The sequence below is a fragment of the Mangifera indica genome, chromosome 2 (assembly GCF_011075055.1).
Source record: "Mangifera indica cultivar Alphonso chromosome 2, CATAS_Mindica_2.1, whole genome shotgun sequence".
NCBI lineage: Eukaryota > Viridiplantae > Streptophyta > Magnoliopsida > Sapindales > Anacardiaceae > Mangifera > Mangifera indica.
The window spans coordinates 18,804,101-18,828,443 of record NC_058138.1 but is presented as its reverse complement, the minus strand read 5'-3'; the positions used below and the strand labels follow the sequence as shown (position 1 = coordinate 18,828,443).

The 24,343-nt window shown below is 31.6% G+C and overlaps 3 protein-coding genes across 6 annotated transcripts; all 3 read left to right on the top strand.

Annotated features, from left to right (window-relative positions):
- Nucleotides 1–2,359, top strand: LOC123206873 (UDP-xylose transporter 1-like). Its single transcript, XM_044624147.1, has 8 exons — nt 1–237; nt 679–804; nt 908–1,092; nt 1,208–1,275; nt 1,354–1,486; nt 1,565–1,726; nt 1,809–2,078; nt 2,170–2,359. Exons 2-8 carry the CDS (start codon nt 684–686, stop codon nt 2,260–2,262), a joined length of 1,032 nt encoding a protein of 343 aa, XP_044480082.1. The 5' UTR covers nt 1–237; nt 679–683; the 3' UTR covers nt 2,263–2,359.
- A 6,043-nt stretch (nt 2,360–8,402) lies between these two features.
- LOC123208303 (protein ENHANCED DISEASE RESISTANCE 2) lies at nt 8,403–17,307 on the top strand. Of its 2 annotated transcripts, none has more exons than XM_044625716.1 (21): nt 8,403–8,895; nt 11,001–11,075; nt 11,190–11,243; nt 11,321–11,386; nt 11,465–11,526; nt 11,728–11,879; nt 11,958–12,004; nt 12,076–12,173; nt 12,927–13,022; nt 13,124–13,188; nt 13,282–13,353; nt 13,783–13,929; nt 14,054–14,361; nt 14,718–14,781; nt 14,918–15,093; nt 15,450–15,551; nt 15,639–15,689; nt 15,805–15,948; nt 16,415–16,510; nt 16,841–16,942; nt 17,092–17,307. In XM_044625716.1, the coding sequence occupies exons 1-21, from the start codon at nt 8,737–8,739 to the stop codon at nt 17,182–17,184; spliced, it is 2,229 nt and encodes a 742-aa protein (XP_044481651.1). In that variant the 5' UTR covers nt 8,403–8,736; the 3' UTR covers nt 17,185–17,307. The 2 variants fall into 2 exon arrangements, with proteins under 2 accessions (XP_044481651.1, XP_044481652.1); XM_044625717.1 differs by having other exon boundaries at nt 8,404–8,895; nt 11,749–11,879.
- Nucleotides 17,308–17,483: 176 nt separating this feature from the next.
- Nucleotides 17,484–24,295, top strand: LOC123208305 (protein-tyrosine sulfotransferase-like). Of its 3 annotated transcripts, XM_044625721.1 has the most exons (15): nt 17,484–17,930; nt 18,033–18,111; nt 18,770–18,932; nt 19,030–19,101; nt 19,860–19,931; nt 20,073–20,148; nt 20,920–21,060; nt 21,269–21,373; nt 21,486–21,627; nt 22,250–22,299; nt 22,401–22,463; nt 22,569–22,688; nt 23,233–23,355; nt 24,020–24,046; nt 24,140–24,295. In XM_044625721.1, exons 1-15 carry the CDS (start codon nt 17,901–17,903, stop codon nt 24,278–24,280), a joined length of 1,404 nt encoding a protein of 467 aa, XP_044481656.1. In that variant the 5' UTR covers nt 17,484–17,900; the 3' UTR covers nt 24,281–24,295. The 3 variants fall into 3 exon arrangements, with proteins under 3 accessions (XP_044481656.1, XP_044481655.1, XP_044481654.1); XM_044625720.1 differs by having other exon boundaries at nt 18,041–18,111; nt 19,860–20,148; XM_044625719.1 differs by having other exon boundaries at nt 19,860–20,148.
- The last annotated feature ends 48 nt before the right edge of the window (nt 24,296–24,343 follow it).

Here is a 24,343-nt window from a genome sequence, read left to right as displayed (position 1 = left end):
TTGCCAAATTCAACATTCTCATACAAGCCACCCCACTGCCCAGCACGATCTCTCTCTCTCTCTCAAACACGCAGGACGCAGCTATCAATTCATCTCCCAGCTGTGGATCGCTGCAACTTGCCGGACTCAGGCGTTTTCATGGAGTTTTAGGAGCCTTATACACATATCTTCTACATTTATAAGTTCTGTTGGCTCGTTCCAGGCTCTTAAAACTCCAACCTTTTGCTTATTTTCAAGGTGCGTAAACTAAGCACCCTCAAATTGTTTTGTTTCTCTGTTGTAAGCTAATTAAAACTCTTTGCACATCCTATATATATATATATGTTTGTACAAAGTTTTGCAGGAGTGTCCTATTAATGCAGGCAATTCTATATCTTCTTCTTCCGTCAGTTTTTAGCTTCTAAATTATAGTAAAGAATGTCTGTCATATATTTGAATCTCCAGTCATCTGTGTATACTCAAACTGATGCCGGAGAATGCAGCAGTAACAAATTGACATAGTCATTGTCAGAAGATTAATTTGTTAATTAATGACATTGCCAAAACTTCTAGGCAACCGGGTTTTTTATGTTTCTTTAATTATTGTTATGATACTGAGAATTTGTTATGATCCATGGCTGGCTCCAGGGTATATTTTATATGTCTGTTGACGTTCTCATATTGTTTTTGTTAATGAAGGTATTATGGGAGAAATGTCAAGGTTTCAGTTAGGTGTTATTGGTGCACTGTTTCTTTCAGTGGCATCATCTGTCTCCATTGTCATTTGTAACAAAGCTTTGATGAGCAATCTCGGCTTCCCTTTTGGTAATCAATCAATCAATCAATTAATTAATTAATTAATTAATTAATTAAATCTTTGAATTCTATTTTGAAGTTTTAATCTTACAAAGCTCTTTGCCTGTGTTAGCAACAACGTTGACCAGTTGGCATCTGATAGTAACATTCTGCACTCTTCATGCTGCACGAAGATTCAACTTGTTTGAAAACAAATCAGTTGACATGAAAACTGTGATGCTCTTTGGCATTCTCAATGGCATTTCTATTGGACTTCTTAATTTGAGCCTTGGATTCAACTCTGTTGGATTCTATCAGGTTATTTTACTTTTTCAATTTTACACCATAACTATATAAGATGATTACATGAAAAAGACGACATAATTCTTCACTGCAATTCCTTCTTTCTTGGGCGGATTTTGTTTTTGGGCAGATGACCAAACTTGCAATTATACCATTCACTGTGTTACTGGAAACAATCTTCCTGAAAAAGCAATTCAGGTTAGAATTTTGAAAGCATAATTCTCAATGTTTGTTTATATTATTATTGAAACCTCTTATTTGTCATATTTGTTGCAGCCAGCAGATAAAATTGTCCCTCTTGGTGTTGCTGCTTGGGGTTGCCATTGCTTCTGTTACTGATCTCCAGCTCAATATTCTGGGCACAATCGTCTCTCTGCTTGCCATTGCAACCACCTGTGTTGGTCAAATTGTATCCTTTTATTTCTTAGTGAAGTTATCGATTGGCTCAACAGAAGTTGTTCAATTCTTAACCAAATTCTGAATTCAGCTCACTAACACAATACAAAAGAGGCTGAATGTCTCATCCACACAGCTGCTCTATCAGTCAGCTCCATTTCAAGCTGCTGTTCTTTTTGTGTCAGGCCCTTTAGTCGATCAGCTCCTCACCAAACAAAATGTCTTTGCTTTCAAATATTCTCCTATAGTTTTGGTAAATATGCAAACATCCCACCCCATACTTTTCTGAAGAATTCCCGGAAAAATTATAAGCTGATTACATTAAAAACTTGCAGGCATTTATCATCCTTTCATGTATTATAGCAGTTTCTGTGAACTTCAGCACATTTTTGGTTATTGGCAAGACCTCCCCAGTTACATATCAAGTACTTGGGCACCTCAAGACCTGCCTTGTTCTTGGCTTTGGCTATACACTTTTACATGATCCTTTCACAGAGAGGAACATTATTGGAATTGCAGTTGCCATTTTTGGTATGGGATTGTATTCATATTTCTGCACTCAAGAGAATAAAAAGAAACAATCTGGCGATTCATTGGCCTCTCAGGTAATGCAATTAAGCAAAAACACTTGATGATTTCTTAGAAATGGAAAAAAGAGAAGTTTTTTGTACTAAAAATTGCTGTTGAATGTTTCAGATGAAAGATCATACAGAGACAACAGCACTTTTGGGTCATCAAGAAAAAGAAGGCCATGAAGTTAAGAAAGCAGTTAAGGATTCTCTTGTTTGAGTGATTAAAGATTTTCATGGCTTCTGGAAATTGCACTTTGGTTGAGTCTAAATGATTTTATTCTTTAAATAATTAATTAAATTCTCTCTTTTTTTAATTTTTTTTGGTCGCTTTCAAATATTTATAGAGAATTGCAAGTGATCATCAACATTAAAAGCAAATCACAATTCAAATTAAGACCATTTGGCCCATTCCAATTGTTAATAACATGTGTATTTTATATATTTAAATAAAAAAACAATATTATAAAAATAAAATAATAATTTTATTATCAAAAATTTTAAAAGTAATAATAATTTACCCTTTTATGATCTCACTCTAATATTTTACATACAATAATTTAACTATTTTATAAATTTAAAAATTTATAATTCAGCTTTTACAAAATAAATTTAAAACCTTAATCACTATAACTACTATCCATCCAAACTCAAATCCACCAAATCTGTTACCCACTCATACCTAATCCCCTAAGATACTATTTGTTAAAAAAAAATGTGAAAATTAAAAAAAGAAAAAAATGGTATTAATGATTGATTTATATGTAAACGGTTGTTATAAAATTTTATTAATATGATAATTTTGAAAAATAAAAAAGTTAATAATGATATGATAATTTAATTTTTTTTAATATTGTGTAATTCGTGTTAGAATTCTTTTTATTAATTATATTTTGGGTGAAAAGACATTTTTATCAAAATCTATCAGTAATCTAAAAAGGTTAATATATTTTTTTGAATTGTAATAAATTTGAATGTTTAACTAATAACATTTTTCAAACCAACATGGATTTACTATAATAAATTTCTAATAAATTCCATGCAAAATTTATTTAAAAGGGGATTTTTTGAGAGTCAATAAAACCATTTAGGGTTGGATTAAATTTTGAGTTATTTGAGCTCAGATACAACTCAAATTAAACGAGTCTAGTTCAAGTTTTTATAGATTGAGTTCAATTTTCAAGCTCAAGCCAAGGATTTAGTTTGTTTTCACAAGTGAATCGCATTTGAGTTAATTCAAACATTCAAGCGTTGTTTAAACTTTAATTCGAATTTAAAGCTAAATTGCTTTTGAATTAAGTTAGAACCTCAATTTATTTAACTCATCGATTTTGAATTAGATCTTTTAGGTTTGAACCGATATCAAATTAACTATTATTGAAATTCAATCTAATCAAATCCCAACCTAGATCCAATCAGTAAAATCTTTATGATTCTCAACCCATTTTGGACCCCTTCAACAGCCCATTATTTTCATAAAACCACTTTGTAATATCCTTTTGGCAGCCCATCCAGTTTCACAAAATAGTTGCCCTGAACAAATAACAAGTGTAAAATTGTCCTAATCTGATATTGAAAATAATAGTATTATATATTTTATTAGATAATTAAAAATAAAATAATATTTAATTATATAATAATATATTATTATTTATATAAAAAATTATACATATAATATTATTATTTTAAAAAATGAAACTTTTTTTCCTTCCTATCCTACTCTGCTGGTTTCTACAATGAACAGCTAGCTAGCCCATTTGTTTAAGAAAATACTCAAAATGCGTCATTGGTGATTGTCTTGACAAATTTGAATCATAGAAGGCTAGCTACGTAAGTACCTCAACACAAGATGAAATTATATAAATATTATTATTTATATTTATAATATAGTTTTGACTGGTGAAATTTCCAAGGTCTTCGGTCAATATTTGGCCTGCGAATCCCCATGGTTGGTTTTGGCAGTAGTCACATTGTGACCCAACTTTAACAGACTCGCTACTACACTTGCCAATTTCCGAAAACGACGTCTTCCTAAACCAACATTTCTTCGAATCCACGAAATAAATAATAATAATTAGGGTTTTTATTTATTTATTTATTCGAAAAGTGGACAAGAAATCTATGCATAATATTTGTTATTATAATATTACTTGTCAGCAGTCAACGATATGCCAACTTCCACCACAAGGTTAACCCAAATAAGCTGGTCCCTCCCTTAATGGTATATTTCAACTTTCAATTATAACAATGGATTCTTATTTCACCGTATATTAAAATAAAATAATTTATATTATATATTGTCTATTATATTATGTTATATAATATTTTTAATAAAATATTAAAAATTTTATTGATTACATAATTACTGTAAAAATTCATAAACAATTTTGTGTCATTAATATATATTATTTTTTTTTAAAAATATATATCAATAAGTTATATCCAATTAATTTAATATATTTTATAGTATATATCATTTTTATTTATATCATATTAATATATATCATGTATGGTGGAATACTGAATTACTAATAACTATGCTTTCAACTCTTTTCTTTTTTAGGTTTTTTTTTTTGATGTATTTTTACCATTAAACCCTAAATAAACAAAACATGTTTAAATTTGTTAGGAGGGAAAGGAATACATAATGGGTCGAGAATATTATATGATATATATATATATATATATATATATATATATATATATATATATATATATATATATATATTAATTAATTGCATGGTATGGGAAATGATAATGTATTACTTTATAAATACAAAACATGCAAACAATTTATATCATGTTGTTTTTTTTTTTTTTTCTCCTCAATTTTACCAATCCCCATGCCCAAATTAATACAAACACTTGTCAAATATTATTAAATTGGCCAAACCACTATATCCCACTCAAATTTTAGTGAACTAACAAATATATAGTTAAAACCGATAAAAAAATATAGATATTTTCTCAAGTTTTAGTTCGTTAAAATATATCTATAAATTTTTTATTAAGATTAAGGGATAAAATCGTTATTTAATTAGTAATATTAAAATAATATTTTATTTTCTTTTATTGATATGAAAAACTAATAATTTTCTTTTAGAATTAAATTTTAAAAAATTCATTTTTCCTCTTGGATACCAAACCTAAAATCCAATGAGAAAAGTTCGGGGTCTCTAGCCATCGACGGTCATCAGTGGCCAGAGAGAGAGGTAAAGAAAAAACATAAGAATTTGAGAGAAAAAAAATCATTTTTTAAAATTGAGGTATACGATGAAATATTAAACTTCAAAACTTGAAAAAAAAAAAAGAGATAAAATTATATCTTTTATACCATTATATTTAATAATAATTTTAATAAAAATTAAAAAATAAATAAATTTTTAAATTTTTTATCCATCATAAATATATTTGCATAATTACTATAAAACTTGGATAAAAAGTAGTCCTTCGGCCAATTAATTTACTCATAACCGGCTGTTGGTGGCGTGATTAATAAAGTGTCTAGCTTTAGTAAATATTCTTATTTTAGATTCGTAGTTTTATGAGTTTGGCTTTAGCTTTTAGCGTAAGCTTCTTCCATCTAAAGTATCTTAATTAATTCAAAAAGGTCCTGTGTTTGTTTTCCACCGAAGCTTTGATGAAACAACTTTGCCGCCTTTTAAGTTCAGCTGATTTTGATAAAATTGATGAAAAGTTTTTTTTTTTTTTATAACTTCACTGAAATTAAATAATGGCTTAACTAAAAAAATATTTAAATTTTTATATATCCTTAATTAATAATTATAAAAAATAAAATTTTAAAAATCATCATTCCTCGTTCGATGGAACCAGCTTTTTGCATTGTCGCCAATTGGTGGTGCCCTTGTCATGCCCACCAACTTTGAAACACTATGATGCTTATACAAACCTAAATACATCCTAATCTATTTGTTCCTTTAGGTATTTTCTGGCAGCAAACGATGATAAGGATAAAAAAAAAGTAGGAAGAAAAAATTTATTAAAATAATTATAATCAAATATAATTTATTTATATTATTAATAGGTTTATTATAAATTATAAATGATAAAAATATTTTTTATTATTAAAATTAATGAAAATTATAATTTTTAAATTTAATAAGTGGGAAATATCATTTCATGATCGCTTGACCTGGAGAAGACCAACTTGAAAACCTATTTGTTGGCTATTAAATTTAAATACATGGTGTTATTTTAAGGCAAGGCAAGCCTACCGTGGAAAAATCACATACGATGCAAAAACAAAATAGAAATAATTGGTCAGAGGCGCCGGCCAGCGGGCTATTTTTTGCATAAAAGGACCACCAACCATGCAAATATACACAGAGAGGCCAATGATTGCAGGACCGTCAGAGGAATCATTCTTTCATGGATGTTGTTGTCGCCATTTCCCCCTTGGCATTGGCAACTCAGGGTATCATTTCTTCTTATAGATTCACTTCTTCTTGCTTCCAAAGATCAATAAGAACTATGACCGTTTCAATGCCAATTTATATATTGGAACATATGTCAATTTAGAGTTCAAATAAAAATTAATGTTTGGTGAGAAATTATGACCAAATGTCCATATGGTACAAGATTAGCTGCCATCAACAATTTAATATTCTTTTACCTGCCTTGACATCTGCACGTTCACGTATTGACAATTCTATATTTTCTACTTAAATTTTAATTTATTTGAAAATTATATTTATAATATTTTAAAAATCTAAATAATTATTTATAAACTAATTTTTATTAAAAATAAAAATAAAATCATTATTTTACTATTAAATCATAAAATCATAAAAATTTATATTATTTTCTCTTATTAATTTAAAAAATTAATAATTTTTTTATGATTATACTTTAAAAAATTATATTTTTCTCCTAAGGTTTTTCTTTCATCTATGGCAACCGGATGTTGTTCCTACCATTTTTTTCTCCCTCCATTGATGTTTTTACCGAACTAATTTTGTTGAACAAAAATGAATTGTTTTTATTTTACAAAAACGATTTATCGTCTTTATCTTTTTGATTGAATAAAAACAATTCGATATCAAACCTATATGACACTGATTTCATCTTTGTTTGTTTGTAACAGAATCATCTAACGAATAGGCATCAAATGAATCGAGTTTGAATTTTTAGAACAATGCACCTGTGTTTTCTAGAATAAATTAAAACTTGGATAAGAAATGGTCCTTTTGGCCAATATGCTGTAATAAAGTATGAAGCAGTGAAAAAAGATTACTCTAATTAAAAAATAATGCGTAAGTCATGCCAACAAAAAGATTCTCCACTGCTCTTTCTTTTATAATAATAACCAATTCCCTGATGGTTGATACAATGATGACGTAACAACATCTACCTTTCCTTTATATTTCTCTCTTTCTATTTTCCTTTACATGTCATTTGGAATACGTTACAAAAAGATGCATGTGTTTTCTTTTCCCCCAAAATTATGCTTTCTCAACTTTCTCCTTACGACCAAATCTAGTATCTTAGAATTCAGGCTAGATTATAAAAACTAAAAATAAATTTATTTATTAATATTACGTGACAATATATAAAATCAAATCAACATAAATTGTTAAATAAGAGAATTTAATCAAATCAACATAGTCTTAAAAAACTGGTTTAGTTTTAATTAAATAGTAATTCATCAAAGATAATGTCAAGGTATTTATTAAAATAATCATTTATTTTATCTTTTATACGTATATAATTATTTTTTTATTATATAAATACAACCACTTTTTAAGTTAATTTTATCTTTGAAATAAAAAAAGATTATGAGATTTGAGGTTAATCGAATAAGTCGACTAGCCGGCCAACAATTGGTTGGTTAACCAATTTTTTAAAAATAAATTGGTTGATTATGTATTCGACAACCGTCTAACCAATTATCTGATCAACCTTTTCACCGTTAAAGTAAACATAAATTTTCATATTTTTATCCTATTTTACCTTATATTTTTATCTTAGTTGAATAAATAAGTGAGTTTTATGTCTTAATTGAGTGACTTTATACTTAATTGAACGAGTCTTACTGGATGAATATAAAACTTATAAATATTTTATGTTTTAGATTATATATATAATAAAAAATTTATTATATATGTATAAAAAAAAAGTTATTTTAATGGATATCCCGAAACTCCTCTGTTTTATAAATTTATGGTGAATTTTTTAAAATATTATTTTTCAATAAACGGGCAAATTGCAGCCCAGTTGTGCCTTGTGGTGGTAGCCAAACCAGAACGAAATTACATAAAATAATAAAAAAAAAATTAAATAATTATTTTGCAAGTAGACTTAAATCTCTGGATAGAAAAAGAATAACATGTATGCCAAAAGTATCATATGAAGATCCAGAAGCTCTCAATCAAAGAAGAAGGGCAACACTGTAAACTTACACGAAATATTCGGCAGTCAATCTTTGTCTCACATACGCACTCCTCCATCCACCCAATTCAACTTCATTGCTTTAATAGAGAGAAAACTCAGACATAATCAAAAACTTAAAAAAAAAATACTGAGTCTAGAGAGAGAATCTCTCTTTCTTATAATTAGTCTCCTTTACAATTCTCTTTCTGTCTTCAGCCGATGATCACTGACAGTTCTTTTTTTTGAATTTTGATTGTTTTGCTTTGTATTCAGTTCAATTCAATTCGTTCGTTCTTGTTGAAAGATGGATTTGTCGCAAATCAAGAACGAAGGCAGAATGGAAGGTTGGTTATTCCTAATTCGTTCGAATCGATTTGGATTACAGTATTCAAGAAAACGATATTTTGTTCTCGAAGATCATCATCTCAAGAGCTTCAAGTCTGTACCTGATTCTAAGAACCAGGTTTTCTTTTCTCTTTCTTTCTCACTGTAAATTTATGAATTTAGATTCTGGTAGGGTCAATGCTGTAGTCAAACTTCGGAAAATGTTTCGTTGCCGGGACGGTAGTTTTACCGGAGTCACGAGTTCTAGTAACTCGCTATCATCGTCGTTTTCTGTCAGCTCAAGGCAAACACTTGATATATGAATTCTAGACAACATGTTTTTAGTGATTGCAAAAAATTGGATCACGTGTTTTAGCAACTTATTAAGCAATATATGTATCGTTTATAACGTGTGATTGATATTTTTGTGTTAACTTTTGGAGGTTTTTTTAATTAATTATTTAGTTTTGAATATGTGATATTAGATTTGCATTTATGTGTGTGGGTGGAACAACTTTTGGTTACCATTTGTGTTGTCCACTGTATTGTGATAGTGTTAGGTCCTAAAACGTGGGCCACTTGAATTTCGAGTTTTTATTACTTTCCCAACTTAGTTATGGCTTCTCTTTCTTTTGGTTTTGGCATACAACTGGTTAGCCTTTTGGATTTTATTATATGTCATACTAAAATTACTTCATCTTAAGTGGTTGGTTTTTATTTTTGATCTTGGCCAAAGTACTGGGAAATGAAATAACTTGTTGTTTTTCACTCAATGCAAACCTGTTTTGATGTGAATTAAATTGCACAAGTGCAAGTTTTCACTCTTGAATGCTTTTGGTGAAGGTGACTGGGCTCTGGGAAAGCAAATGTTTTTCTTTGTGTTGCTGAATTTGGGGTTTTTGGCCATTCTTTTTCACTGGGGCAATTTTTTCATTTGAATTAACTCACTTGCATGTTTAAACGTTCTTTTCTCTGAATATGGTCGTTTGAAATTTTCCATTCATTCAAAGAATGATGCGTTTTGGGTGTTTATCAACTTTTTGTGTACGGGAGTGTTTCTGCTTTAGCGTTTAGTTGTTTCAGTACTCTTTGTTTAAAATTCTACTACTAGGTAACATTTCAATTCTGAGGTTGAATAAAGGATGTGTTAGTACTTATGGAGAACAAATAGGTGTATCATTTAATTTGTTGGTATTCTTTCTTTGGAAGCAACTTAACTTCCTGAGTTTTATCCACTACCTTACCCACCTGGTGCCTCTTATGTATTGCAGTTGATTTATGCTCATAGTAGGAGAAAGATTGTAGATGGTAAATGGGAAATAAACCGAGGTTTCATAAATCTAAAGATATTTAAGATTATTTTATCAAACATGAAAGAGTTTGCAATTAAATTGGACCAAAGCAGTGAAGTGTTTGAACATCTAATTTAAATAAACTGTGTCCAAACCTAGAAGGTTTACCTGGAATTAAGTAGAATTATCTTAATCATCATATGTGAACACCAGAAATGACTTTATTAAATTGGTAATAAGTTTCATTTCTTTTATTCAGAAATGACTTCTACTAAGGCCTTGATCACAGAATGAATCTGAATGTTTTCTTCATTTTTATTCTGTTGTGAAGTCAGTTTTTGCACATATTCTCTAATTTGTTTCCCATGGGAATGTTCTTCTATTGAAATTTTTGTGGTCTAGTCCTTTTTAGGGGGCGTTTGGTTCAAAATTTAAAGATTACTTTGATAATCTATCTTTTATTACTTTGTTTGGTTTTTCAGTAATAAAAGATTACAGTAATTTTCTATTATCAATGCTAACGTGACAGGTAATATAGATGTTAATCTGATTACCATCTTCATCTTAGGTATTAAAAGATTATCAAAGTAATCTTGATTTTATTATACTTATATTATTATTTATTAATTTTTTGAGACAAAAATAAATTTATTTTTAATTAATGTAACAAATAATATAAAAAATATTTAAAAACAATTATATTCAAAGGTATTTAAGTAAAATAATTTATTAGTATTCTTTTATTACCTTTAACCAAACACAATAATTATTTATACTTACCAAATTTTATCAAACATAGTAATCGTTTATATCCAATGATCTTCTAAGTAATTTATCTTCAAGGTAATTTCCTTATTTTAGTAATAAAACATTACTTAAATCAAACGCCCCCTATAGATTTAAGATAGTTGTTGGGTACCAAACTAAGAAAAAACCTTGATTTGTGTGTCAGGAACCTGTTAAAAGTGCAATTATAGATTCCTGCATTCGAGTTACAGACAATGGGAGAGAAAGCATCCACAGAAAAGTATGTTAAAGTGCCGTTATTGTTTAGCCGTTCCCTATTTTGCAGTTTGTATTTTCTGATAAAGTATTTGGTATTGATATTTTTGTAAAGTAAACTCTTTCTGGCAATGTGCAGGTATTCTTCATATTTACACTTTATAATACTTCTAATCATAATGATCAACTTAAGGTAAGGTAATCGTCTTTTTAGTTATCGCAAACTTTATATAACATTTTCATGTATAAGCTATGGTTTTAATGTCATAGCTAGGAGCGAGCCGTCCTGAAGAAGCAGCTAAATGGATTCATTCGTTTCAGGAAGCAGCTTTAAAGGTTTCAAATGTCTATATTGTTGAGGTGCAGCAGAAGTGTGTCTGTCATGCAGAAGATTAATACTTATGTGTTTTTCAGGTTGCTCCATATCAAGGAGATAATCTTGTTGGATACTCAAATAGCCCTTGGGAGTCCTTCAGGTACTGAATCTGAATATATTTCAAGCAAGCAGTGTAATTTTTCAATAAATATTATCTATTGCCTTTTTTGTTAGTAGCCTTTTCAACAGAAATAGTTCTACTGGAATTTTCAGAAAAGAAGCTATTTTTTTAAAGCTGTGGCTGATGTTTGTGGATTCAGAACATTGTCCCATTAATGATGGTTAAATTTTGGTTTTTCAGAGATTTTATTAATGCATGCAGATTGAGCGGTGCCAGGAGGGCAAATCGTATTAAATCTGTAGACTGGACTCTGTGTTCAACAGCACAATTGGATCAAGTGACATCTGACGTTATTGCACCATCACCTTGGACAATCTTTGGTTGTCAGAATGGTGTGTACTAAATTTAAAAATGTACTGTTCATTTTAGCTCACACAAGTTGCATGCCTGTAATCATCAGTGTAATGCAGGTTTGCGGCTATTTAAAGAAGCAAAAGATAGGAATTCTCATGGAAAGGTTTGTAGCTTTTCTTTCTCACTGTTTTCTTTTTTAGATGCCACACTGAGTTATATACTCTCTCTTTGCAGTGGGATGACCATCCTGCAATAATGGCTGTTGGAGTGGTGGATGGGACTTCAGAAGCTATTTTCCAAACACTTTTGTCTCTTGGTCCCTCAAGATCGGAGTAAGTTTTCTTGATTAATTTAATTTTTGTATTTTACATGGTTGAGGTGATGAGTCATAACTTTTACAGGTAGAATTTTGAAGTTTGATTCATAACACCTATAAACTTAAATAGGTGTTTTCTTGTGAATTATCCTTTTCCATTGAACAAAGCTATATGTCATAAGTTTATATGTTACTGATTACATATTTTAAGAACCTAAGTAATATGGCACCCTAGGAGGACAACAAACACAAAATTTTTATGTTTAGTGATTGTATCCATTTGCAAAGACATCCGGGGCATAACCTGGAATGAAAGGTGTTATTTTTGGAACTATCTAGTCTGTAGGGACTTTTCCAATTAACCATGATTGTATATTCATTCATATAAGAAAAACCAAAAAAACCTAACTCAAAACAGGTCAACTTAAACAGCTAATATCTGAGCATTCATATATATAAACATGTTTCCTTAATTAAAGTAAGCTTTTAGTTCCTGGTGCTTTACAGTCTAGAGTGTGTCCTTTGTGCAGATTGTGTAGACTACTGAGATTCAAAACCTTAAAGTATCCTGCAACATTAGTGAACTCTAATGCACTTCCAATTAAAATTGATTTTTCCTGTGACGTCTTATTAAATTGCTCCCACTTTTCAGTGATGATTATTATCGTGGAGCTATGAAGAATTGTAGTATTATTATGGAGTAATTCATCTTTGTTCTTCTAGAATCTTGCATTTGTTACTAGAAGTAACTTGGAAAGTTGGCTCGCAGATGGGACTTCTGTTTCTACAAGGGTAGTGTGGTTGAACACCTAGATGGTCATACTGATATTATCCACAAGCAGTTATATGGTGATTGGTTACCATGGTCAGATTCTAGCCTATAAGATATGTAATCAGTGCTCTTTTAACATAGATGCCCAGTAGTTCATATTCATTTGTAAGTTGTCATTTACATGTAATTTGCAGGGGAATGAAAAGAAGAGATCTCTTGTTGCGGCGTTATTGGAGAAGGGAAGATGATGGGACATATGGTTGTAAAGTTGTTGAGAATTTTGTCAAGTAATTTTATGCCCTTAACTATTTTGGATCAGAACTAACTTTCTCTTTGTTTTGTTTTGTTGCAGTTATACTATACCATTCTGTGTTTCATAAGAAGTGTCCGCCCCAGAAAGGCTATATTCGTGCCTGCCTTAAAAGTAACGTATGCTTAGAATTTGGAAGGAAAAGATCATTTTCTTTAATTTTCAGAGTTTCTTTCATGCATGCTATGTAAAAATAAATGTATAATGTGTGATTGCCACTGAAATCTTTAACTGGTGATATGTTGGAGTTCTGTGGTGTCTTTTCTGGCTCTAAAGTGTACTTGTGTGTATCTTTGAAAGATGATTTGACATATAATATCATCAGTTGTGAAGCCAGTAGCTCACTGATTATCTGTTGCTTGATAATTAATTTGATACTGATAGTAATGTTAGCTTTTTTTGTGTCATTTTTATCATCACCCAAATTATTGTTATTTTGGTTCAGTATGTTTCAGGTATTGTGTCTTTTGATCCTTTGGTGATGAGAGCTCACTGTATGTATCAAGGGAAAAACAGGAGATAATATTTTACACTCCCTTGCAGGTGGAGGTTATGTTGTATCTCCTGTGGAACAAGGGAAAAAATCAGTTGTAAAGCACATGCTTGCTATTGATTGGAAATTCTGGAGATCTTATCTGCAGCCATCTTCAGCACGAACTATTACCATCCGCATGCTTGGAAGACTTGCTGGTAACCTTTAACTGCTCGTATAGACATGCATTATTTGGTTTCACTTTAAAAAAACCTTTGAGGAGAAAAATTACAATTTTACTATTATTGGTGTTGTTAATTGTTATTCTATTGGTATATGCAGCACTAAGAGAGCTTTTTAGAGCAAAGCAAGGAAATTATGTTTCTGATTATTCATCTGGAGAGTTAGCAAGAAATGTTCGGTTGCTTCATAAGGAAGAGGGTACCACAGTTGGTGTACAAACTCTGACAGAAGATGGGCAACCCAAGGAAAACATAAGTGAAGAGATGGATAAAAGCCCTTCAGAACATGCAAGCCTAGTTGGCCTAAATGATGCTGCAGATGAGTTTTTTGATGTTCCGGAACCATCAGACTGTGATGATTTAGAAAACGGCTGGACTTCTGATTTTGGTCTACAAGTTTACTCTCAGGTACTAGCTCTGTCAAACAATTTACTATGCTGTCTCCCTATCAAAGGGAATTTGGAGTTGTTGGAAGTACATCATACATCAGTCACATTGAGGAATGAATGCATACTTGCATTAGTTTTATTCATTTTGTCACCACATAAGGTACAAACTTTTTTCTAGAATCTTATGGGTTGAAAGTTGAAACTAGTTATATGATGATGATGATGATTCTGAATACTCTACCCATATATTTTCTTCCCTTCTCTCTCAAGCCTGTGGGCATAAAAATATTACTAGAATTAGCTACATATACCATAAGCTCCAGATATTGCTTATTTTGATTTTTTCACTGGAGTATATGACAATGAGAATTGCAGGATGCACGTCAACCAAAATTATCAACAGCTGCAGTTTTTGTGAAAAAATTGCATGATCTTGCAGGTGATTTTGACTTGAGTTACAGATATTCAGCTTATAATTTTGGTTCACAGAAAAAGAAATTTGCTTCTGCCTTGTAGTTGCATATCGTTTTCTGCTTTTGCAACTGTTGATGGCAAGCTACTTCTTTGTGTCACAGTTCAGAAGAGGGGTTATATGGACTTACAAGGGACGTCAAGGGAAGACATTATGTCATGCTGTTATGGAACTACTCTTCAAAAGGATCCAACTTGTACTATGGCTTGCAGTTGGACATCAACAGATCCTTCTACATTTTTAATTCGTGGAAAGAATTACCTGCAAGACCGTCAAAAGGTATGAATTGTAAATAAAAAAGATGCCACTGTCTAAGAAAAGTTTTGCTTTGTATCTTCAATATTATGTTTATCATTCCCCCTATTGGAGAGGTGACATGTGTCTGGGTGTTTGTGTGAAGTGTGATCTTGCATCATTTTAATTTTATTGGTAACTGATCTCTGTTAGCTTGCATTTTGCCTCTCCTACACTCTGTTTTCTTTGTTTATCAAGTTTATATGACAGATTAATTTTTGGGTTTACTCTGTTGAATTTGTTCTGGTATTGTTCCTTGTCATCATCCTGAATTCTTCAATTGGAAATGTTTTGAGTCTCAATCTGCAGTTCTTATTTTATCTATTATTATCTTCTCTCAGGTGAAGGCAAAGGGCACCTTAATGCAAATGGTTGCTGCTGATTGGCTGAAATCAGACAAACGTGAAGATGATCTCGGAGGCCGTCCAGGGGGAATTGTTCAGGTAGATGTTTCATCGCTGTAAACTGCTCATATTTTTCAAGATTTCCTATCCACTCATTCCAGACATTTTACAAGCTCTTTTCTACAGAAATATGCAGAGCAGGGTGGTCCTGAGTTCTTTTTTATTATTAACATACAGGTAGCTTCAGTTGTTGGTTTATGCCCAACTCAAGTCAAAGAAATTCTTAAGCTATATTATGCAATTGATTATTCTGTTTAGATTTTAAATGACAAAATGTTTGTATCTGAAATAGGTTCCTGGCTCAACTACATATAGCCTGGCACTTTATTATATGATGACTACTCCTGTCAAGGATTCGCCTTTGCTAGAAAGCTTTATCAAGGGGGATGATGCATATAGAAATTCGAGGTTTAAGCTCATACCATACATATCTAAGGTTTGTAAATACATTTGATGTTGCAAATTATCTGTTTTAGAACCTGGTAGAATAGTTGTGTAAAATTCCACTGCTTGCTTACTTGATTTATAATTAGAAACTATGGCAAAATAGAGAAAGAAGCAATAGGCTTCCCGTTTAGCCAGTTAAGGATTGTATTTTTTTTTTTTAATTTATTTCTAAACTAGTGTTTTATTAGTATTTATATTATGCTGAGAACTTTCTTGATCTCTCTCGCTTACAAAGCCGTTCAATTGCTTGATTATTAGAAGGACTTGGAACTGATGGTTGCAATGGTCCTAATGTCTATGTATATTTCCTGTGACCTGTGGAGGAACAAGAAATTATAACATTGAGCCATTAATCTTCCCTTTCGTTTTCTCCAGAGGCATTGATTGTATGCTACATTAATTAATTTATCATGATCTTTAATTCCTGGCACATACTGATTTAACTTGATTCTCAGGGTTCATGGATAGTTAAGCAGAGTGTGGGAAAGAAAGCTTGCCTCATTGGTCAAGCACTGGAAATTAACTATTTCCATGGGAGGAACTACTTGGAGGTATGTTTGCAAAAAATATAGTATTATAATTTTGGAGAGGGATAGCTGAGAGTAATTGGTTGAATTATTTGTTTATATAAATTGGTGCTGTTCAAATGTTGTTTCTCGACATTAGATACTTCCCTATTTCATGTTTAATTTGATCAAATTAATAATATATGAGCTTACTGCACTTGTTGAGTACTGCTATATTTCAACAGCACGAGAAGCTTTTACTAGATAAACTTTTGAGCTAAGAAAAGAGGTCTATTCAATGTCTAAATATTATATAGCATCGGAAATATCACATTAGCAGCATGTAATTTTTTGATATTGGTTAATTCATTTCAGCTTGGGATTGATATTGGATCTTCCACAGTTGCAAGGGGTGTGGTTAGTCTTGTTCTCGGTTACCTCAACAATCTTGTTATTGAAATGGCATTTTTGATACAGGTAAAGCCACTCTGTATTCTGATTAACATTGGCAGAAGGTTATACCCAATTCGTGTTTGCTTGCATACATATTGGAACAGCTAAAGCTTTTTATATTTTAATTATGAATCATGAATTAATTCAAGTAGTAACCACCTATGTTGTCACAGGCAAATACAGAAGAGGAGCTGCCAGAATTTCTTCTGGGGACATGCCGCCTGAACCATTTGGATGCCACAAAAGCAGTTTTTGTAAAACCATGATTATCTCTCTTATGTCTTTCTCCCTTTGGAATGGAGAAGTTTGTATTGTTTCTTGTCTGCGTCAAAGTTAACAGAAATTATTCTTTGATTCAATGAAGATTGAACCGTCAGCATCTTCTGATACCAACTTTGTACAGATAATTTGATAAATATTGTTGAAATTAGACAAGAATTTATTTATGCAATGAAAATACTCAGAACTTTGTGAAGCTATGAGCTGAAGAGAACCGTGATGTCGATGTTAGCAGCAAAATGGCAATTGGCAAAAGACAGACGTAGTGGCCTAAAACAAATAAAAGTGACCCACTTATGTGCATTTCCTTGTGTCAGCTCCCATATCAATGCCGTTTGGTTTCTCCATTACTAACAAATTAACTCCCCCTATCCCATGATGTGACATTTTTATTGATCATTTTGAACTCTGTATGCACCCAAAAAAAAGGCAGAGTTGACTTATTTTTCACAAGACAGTCATGATAATTAATTTGAAAGTCCAGAACCAGAAGATAAAAATCTCTTGAAAGTATAGTATCTTTTTTTTTTTTTTTTTTACTACCCAAAACCTCCCCAAGTTTATCTTTACATTTCCTCTCTTCAACTCTGCCCGCCTTCACAACCCACAACCCAAAATCGTTTCTACACAATTCGAGGGTTTCCATTTTCATGCACTTTTTATTAAAAAAATATATCATTGTAGGTTAGAGTGGGCAACGTTTATGAGCACGAGATCACGTTACTCTATACAGGTTCCACCACATGTTTAATGTTTCATTTTTTTTTCCCTCTTTCTCTTTTACTAGTTTATCTTACAATTTCAAATTACGTTTATCTACTTGCCTCTTTTTTAGTTTTGCAGTGATTCGAGTAGGATTCAACCCATGGATACTGCTCTCAAATTTGGTCTTCTGTTGCTGCTTCTCGGATTTGGTATGTTTTCTTGTTTAGAATTAGATAAGGATTCCTTTTTTTTTTTAAATTATTATTATTGTGATAGTTGGGCTCACGAGTATTAAATTAAATTTTTGGTTTTGTTGTAAATGCTGTATTCTGAATTTTGGAAATATAAAGCTTAAAGTTGGTTTAGTTTATTTGATTGACTATTGAATATTATTATTTATGTTTTGTATTTTTGGAAATGAAGCAAAACGTTGATTGCATTTCGTCCATCAGTCATGTTGTACCTTACCTCTAGTGTTGATAGAATATTCAGTGCCATTACCGATCATTGTTGCTCTTACTTGGTAGCTTCCACCTAGAAAATGTAGATGCCACCGTCCCAGTACCTTCTTAGCCACATTTATTTTATTATTCTTGTTTTTTACCTGAAGGAATGACCTTGATTTGTCTTTACTGAATATGCTCACCCAGATGTTGAGAGTAAACTAGTTTTTAGTTTTGTAATTTGGATGGAAGAAACATATTAGAATGCTGACTATGAGGCTTTTGTATATAGATTTGCTTTTACTAATTGTGGATATGAAGTTGGACCCTTTTGAATTCCTTTTTTTCAAATTTTGACCTCAACATGTTTATTTCTGATGTTAATGGTAGTGCGGTATCTGACTGTTTTGAGTTTCTTTCACAGTGAATGCTTCTACTAAAAATGATTTTAGGCAGTGTGAAAGAACTGTCAAAAACTGGGCACTTTCTTCCCTTGATCAAGAAGTAAAAGAAGACAAACATACACTGCAAGATTTGTTGTTTTTTCTACACGTTCCCAGGACAGGAGGCCGTACTTACTTCCATTGGTAATTCCCTTAGGATGCAATGATAGTTACTGAAATTACGGTCCAGCATTTTAAAAACCTATTAATTTCTGCTTTGGGTAATTTGTTCTTGTTGCAGTCTTCTGAAAAAGTTGTACTATAACTCTCTGGAATGCCCCCGTTCTTATGACAAGTTGCGTTTTGATCCAAGGTATTATCTTGTTTTCCTGTGTTCTGATACATATGCCAGAGTTTATATGGTATTTTTACTTTTTATCAAATCATTGAACCTTCTATGGCAAATAATCCTGCTGTTACTTTATTGAACTTTACAAGGAATTTAGATTTGCCTGGAGTTTGTTGGATGAAACTGATTCAGTTTAGAGATTTAGAGGTTATGAGTCATCATAAATAAAATGGAGAAAACTCTGAAGAAAGGAGAGACCTTTCAATTTATAGACATTTTATATTTGTGGGGAAGGAAATTGGTAGTTTGATTGTTTCTAGAGAAGAGAAAATTATTGATACAACCATCGAGTATGACGCTAAAGTATGACATTTTTATTAGAATAAGTGGTAGACTAAAACAGTTGTAGAAAAAAAAGGGTCTATTAGAGGTATTTCATATTCTTTAGGAATTATTTTAATAGGCATTTCTTCTATTCTTTTGAGTGGAAGAGTTTTCTATAAATTAATTTGAATGGTGTTTGTGTTTGTTTATGTTACCATACAGTAGAGATGACAAGTGTAACTCTTGCTTAAATGTTTCCTCTAGGTTAACTTGTAATTAACTAGTTTTCTTCAAAATGTTCAAGGGAAGAGACAGTGTTTTGGCATATGTAATTCACATCTTTTACAAAAGAGATATATATATATATATATATATTGTTATAAATGAAATTATCATAAGTTTTAATTAGTTTGTACATATATGGCCCATTAATTTCTGTATATTTGTTACTTGTGCAGTAAAACAAAGTGTAGATTGTTGGCCACTCATGATGACTATAGCATGATCTCTAAACTTCCAAAAGTGAAAACGTCAGTGGTTACAGTACTTAGAAATCCAATTGATCGTGTATTTAGTACTTATGAATTTTCAGTAGAAGTTGCTGCCAGATTTTTGGTGCATCCTAACTTAACTTCTGCCACACAAATGGCTGCACGCTTGCGCTCTAATAGTTCTGGAGTTAGCACTCTTGATATATGGCCGTGGAAGTATTTGGTTCCATGGATGAGAGAAGACCTATTTACTCGGGTATGTTTGTCTTGCATTTTTCTCTTAGATGTCTCTATTGAACTCTTATTTCTTTTTACAAGCTATTTAATTTTCTTTTACTTAATGCAATGATCCATGAGAAACCCTTGTCATCCACATGATGAGATACTTTTGTATTTTAAATTCCTTTTTAATTACTTGACTATAAATTTTGGGGAAGGGCTGACTCTATATGGTGGGTTTGACGCACATTATTTGGCTGGACTAATTCCATAAGATTAGATTGGAGTGAACAGAAATGGAACAGATTAGATTGGATGGGACTTTTTAAAACATCATATTATGTTGAGTTTGCTAATATATTGGACTGGTCAAGATTATTTATATGATTAACATTCAAGTTATTTGAATAAAAATTAATGAAATACTTAAAAATTTGTAATTTTAATTCAAATTTTACTTTTATTAGTGTATTTTTAAATGAAATTTTAATGAACATTCATTTCATCAAGTTATTGTTAGACATTTTTACAATTTTTAATAATATTAAGTACATTAAATTATTAGATTACATCTCCACCTGCTCATTTTTGTGCAAAACCAGCTCTGGGAAGTGCACACAGAATTGTGTGATTACCTGCAAAAAACTAGGTTAGGACTTCAAAAACTAGTATTAGATTACATCTCCATCTTCAAACACTGGTTAAAAAGAATTAATGCTGTGCAGTGGTTTTGTGTTGTCCAATATAGTGCAATAAACGCCCACAAGTAGTTATAATGAAGTTTTACATATTCTTTTTTGATGAACAGAGAGATGTCCGAAAACAGAAGGCCACAGTGGAGGTTAACGGCAATGATTCATACAACATGGAGGATTTTGTAATGCCATTACAAGATTTCATCAATAATCCAACTTCTCAGGATATTGTTCACAATGGAGCAACATTTCAGGTATTTTTACAGTGTCATTGTTGTCATATTATGTTCTCATGAATTTTTTTTCCATTGATTTAATTTAGGTTGTGCTAGCTTTTATGTGTTGGAAGTATTACCAAAAATAGACTATGAATGTAGATGCTTTTCACTGATTTTTCTGATGGGATTTTTTAAAGCCATGAGGTTTATTTGTCAAATTTGTCATTGACTGCCTCAATCACAGGTTGTAGGATTGACCAACAACTCATATTTAGCAGAAGCACATGAAGTTCGCCACTGTGTGCTGAAGTTTAAGACTCTTGGTGATTTTGTGCTTCAAGTTGCAAAGGTAATTCCAAAGGGTATTTGGAGTTGTGGATTATTTTTTGTCATAACATTGTTTTTCTGATAATTTTTCTCCTTATGGTTGCAATCATGGTAGATGCTTGTAAATCTTGCAGAAGAGGTTAGATGAAATGCTATATGTTGGTCTCACAGAGAACCATAGAGAATCGGCAAACATTTTTGGAAACGTGGTTGGTGCACAGGTGATTTCCCAGATGGTAGCATCAAAATCTAGTATAAAGGGTAACAACAAATCAGGTTAGTTTGACAAAACATTTTTATTTTGAACTTTGTGAAAAAAACCTCTAAAGGGCTGGCATATGCTCCATATATCAAAATTATTGGGACTTATAAATCAGATGCTATTTGACACTTGGATATAATGATATAGTAAAAAATTTGTGACTTAACAGATAGCAGTTTAACAGTTTAACTATTTGGAAGAAACCAAGTCCATTAACCATTAATAACACAGCTTAAGCAGAGGCAAACTTGTTCTACTGATAGATCCATATACAGCTGCACTTCACAATGTCTGGGGGACAATGAGTAAAGCCTGGTCAAGAAACCTCTAATATTGAAAGGGTAGAAGTCACCATTGGGATTCTTAATTTTGGAATGGTGCTCACGCATTTTAGCTTTTGTTCAGAACTTCCTTATTGGAATTTTTCTCTGAAGTTCCATCCCTGATTGGTATGCCAATATGGGTCAAAAATATGGTTTATTTTTAAGCATAGGCTAAATTGTGGAATCTGGACATTTTGGCATTTCACTGTTACATAAGTTGCATTGATCATAAATATTTCTACATCTTTGTTTCTAGTTGGATTCAATTGGGGGTGGTCAGGTCTTTATTTAATCCACTTTTCTTGTGGTACAGAACATAGCTCTTCAATTTCAGATCCTGAGCCTGATAATAATTATCATCAGGTAGTTTTGCTTTTTTGCTATAAAACTCTTGGTAATTGGACATCAACCAAATAGAGTGGTGTTCTTACTGTTGCATTTTCCTTTTCCTTCCCTTGTTGCAGAATAGCACTTCTGACCAAAGGTCTGTTGAGATCACTGAAAAAGTCAAAACAATAAAAGATAATGTAAGCCCTATTATTGAATCTGATGCCTGGCCGTTTCAAGATGACAGGAGTTTCCTACAAGAAAATTAAAATGAAAATAATATTTGCACTCTTTCATTCTACTAGATGACAGTTGGAAAGCTAATGCAAGATTATGAAGCGTGCATTTCTTCCTTACGAAGTTCCCAAGCAACTAGACGCATTAATTCTTTGAAGAGAATCTCACCTGTAAACTTTTCAAAGGAGGTATGTAAATTCTTTGAATTGGCTGGCAACAGATAGGATTATAGTTGAAGATCATTTATTTAAACTGTTTCTTTCTCAAAATGATTGAGGATTTGAACTGGGGTTTAATACTATCAAGGTTCCCCTCGTTAAACCAGTCAGGCTGCGATGGTTTTGAAAGAGTAATATACATTTTTCATTTATATTTTATAACAATCAAGAAATATAAAGTTTATTCTTCCCTCACAACTGATAAATCTCCTTACAATACACGACGAGTGGTGGGCTCAATGGTATGACCTTGCTATTTTTATTATATATCTCTGGTTTCTTAACTTCTAAAGGTTGTGAGGTGCAACATTCCTGAGTTTTGGACCTGGTGCTTTTGTCATGGAATTTCTAGGTTATTAAAATAAACTCCTTGTCATGCACATTTTCCTTCTAAAGCACTTGTTCAGTTGTTTCATCTGTGTTGGTAGTTGCTTTTTGTCATGTGTGTTGGCTTTGTCTAAACTGTGGTATCTTTTTTCCTATTACTATTTCTTTGATCCATGGAATTTTGCAGGCACGTCTCCAAGTCCCAGAAGAGGTTCTGCAGCAGATAAGATCCCTTAACAGCCTTGATTTAGAGCTTTATAAGTATGCTCTGGATATCTTTGAGAAACAAAAGCAGAAATTACCTTCAACTGTAAGTCTGTGTGAGAAATTATCCAAGATGTTTTTTTCTACATTCTTTTTTGGCTTTTCAGTTCTTTCGTTATACACTTTTTAAAATGTCCTGGCCAATTCTGAGCGGTGAGTTTCACTACCTGATAAAATATATATTGTTAATTTTGTTGAAACTGAAAATGGAAGAACCTGCCTGAGTAAACAAAGTAAAAGATCTTGATCTGCATAAGGACTTTATACTTGAACTTGTGCCAGGATGTGGGTAACTATTATGTGTTGAGGTGAACATATAAGTAGCAAATAGCAAAAATTGTCACCCTTCTTACATTTCTGGGTTTGTCCCCAGGTGAGCAAAAATAATTTTTCATTTCAAATATTATGCGTCGATTGATGTACCTCAACTGTTTTGTCAATAGAAATTTACTAGCAAATCGTGACTCTTAACATCTGTTTTCAATTCTTGTTTATGTTCTAATCTCTCACTGTTGCAAAACAATCAATAATTGACATCTTTATTTATCCTTGTTTAGATTTGCTGTTGGTGTGAATGAGTTATTTTGGTTGAATCATAGCTGTTGACTTTTCGTTTATGGCAACTTTATATGCATCTTGTGCATTTTTACTTGTTTAGAGTTGCTCACACTTGATATATTTAATCATTTTAATATTTGTACATGGTGCAGGATAAAGTGGGAAGCTATGGATTGGACGTACTTTCTTTGGCCCATCTCCATTTTCGTGTTTAAAGAAGTTTTGACACTCTTGCTTAGTGGCCTAATTTGATTAATAATTTTCAACTGCAGGGGAAGCTGGAGAGCATGTTCAACCATTCTCATGGAATCACGTTTTGGCTAGGCCTTTTATTGTGCACTTCCATTTTCTTACTAATCTTCTTCTTTCTATTTGTAAATGCTAGAAGAACAACATCCAAAGTTAAAATATAAAATTTTGTTTTTCTATTGACCTGTTGCAGAAAAGCACATGCTGAAAAATCATTTTAAAAGAGT

Excerpts from the sequence above, each read along its gene's own strand:
- LOC123206873 (XM_044624147.1), top strand. The coding sequence starts at position 684 with ATGGGAGAAATGTCAAGGTTTCAGTTAGGTGTTATTGGTGCACTGTTT. Across the intron at positions 1,487-1,564 it reads CCACCTGTGTTGGTCAAATT|CTCACTAACACAATACAAAA; the intron begins GTATCCTTTTAT and ends TTCTGAATTCAG. Across the intron at positions 2,079-2,169 it reads GCGATTCATTGGCCTCTCAG|ATGAAAGATCATACAGAGAC; the intron begins GTAATGCAATTA and ends TGAATGTTTCAG.
- LOC123208303 (XM_044625716.1), top strand. The coding sequence starts at position 8,737 with ATGGATTTGTCGCAAATCAAGAACGAAGGCAGAATGGAAGGTTGGTTA. Across the intron at positions 15,094-15,449 it reads ACCTGCAAGACCGTCAAAAG|GTGAAGGCAAAGGGCACCTT; the intron begins GTATGAATTGTA and ends ATCTTCTCTCAG. Across the intron at positions 15,552-15,638 it reads GTCCAGGGGGAATTGTTCAG|AAATATGCAGAGCAGGGTGG; the intron begins GTAGATGTTTCA and ends TCTTTTCTACAG.
- LOC123208305 (XM_044625719.1), top strand. The coding sequence starts at position 17,901 with ATGAGCACGAGATCACGTTACTCTATACAG. Across the intron at positions 17,931-18,032 it reads GATCACGTTACTCTATACAG|TTTTGCAGTGATTCGAGTAG; the intron begins GTTCCACCACAT and ends CCTCTTTTTTAG. Across the intron at positions 23,356-24,019 it reads AGCAGAAATTACCTTCAACT|GATAAAGTGGGAAGCTATGG; the intron begins GTAAGTCTGTGT and ends TACATGGTGCAG.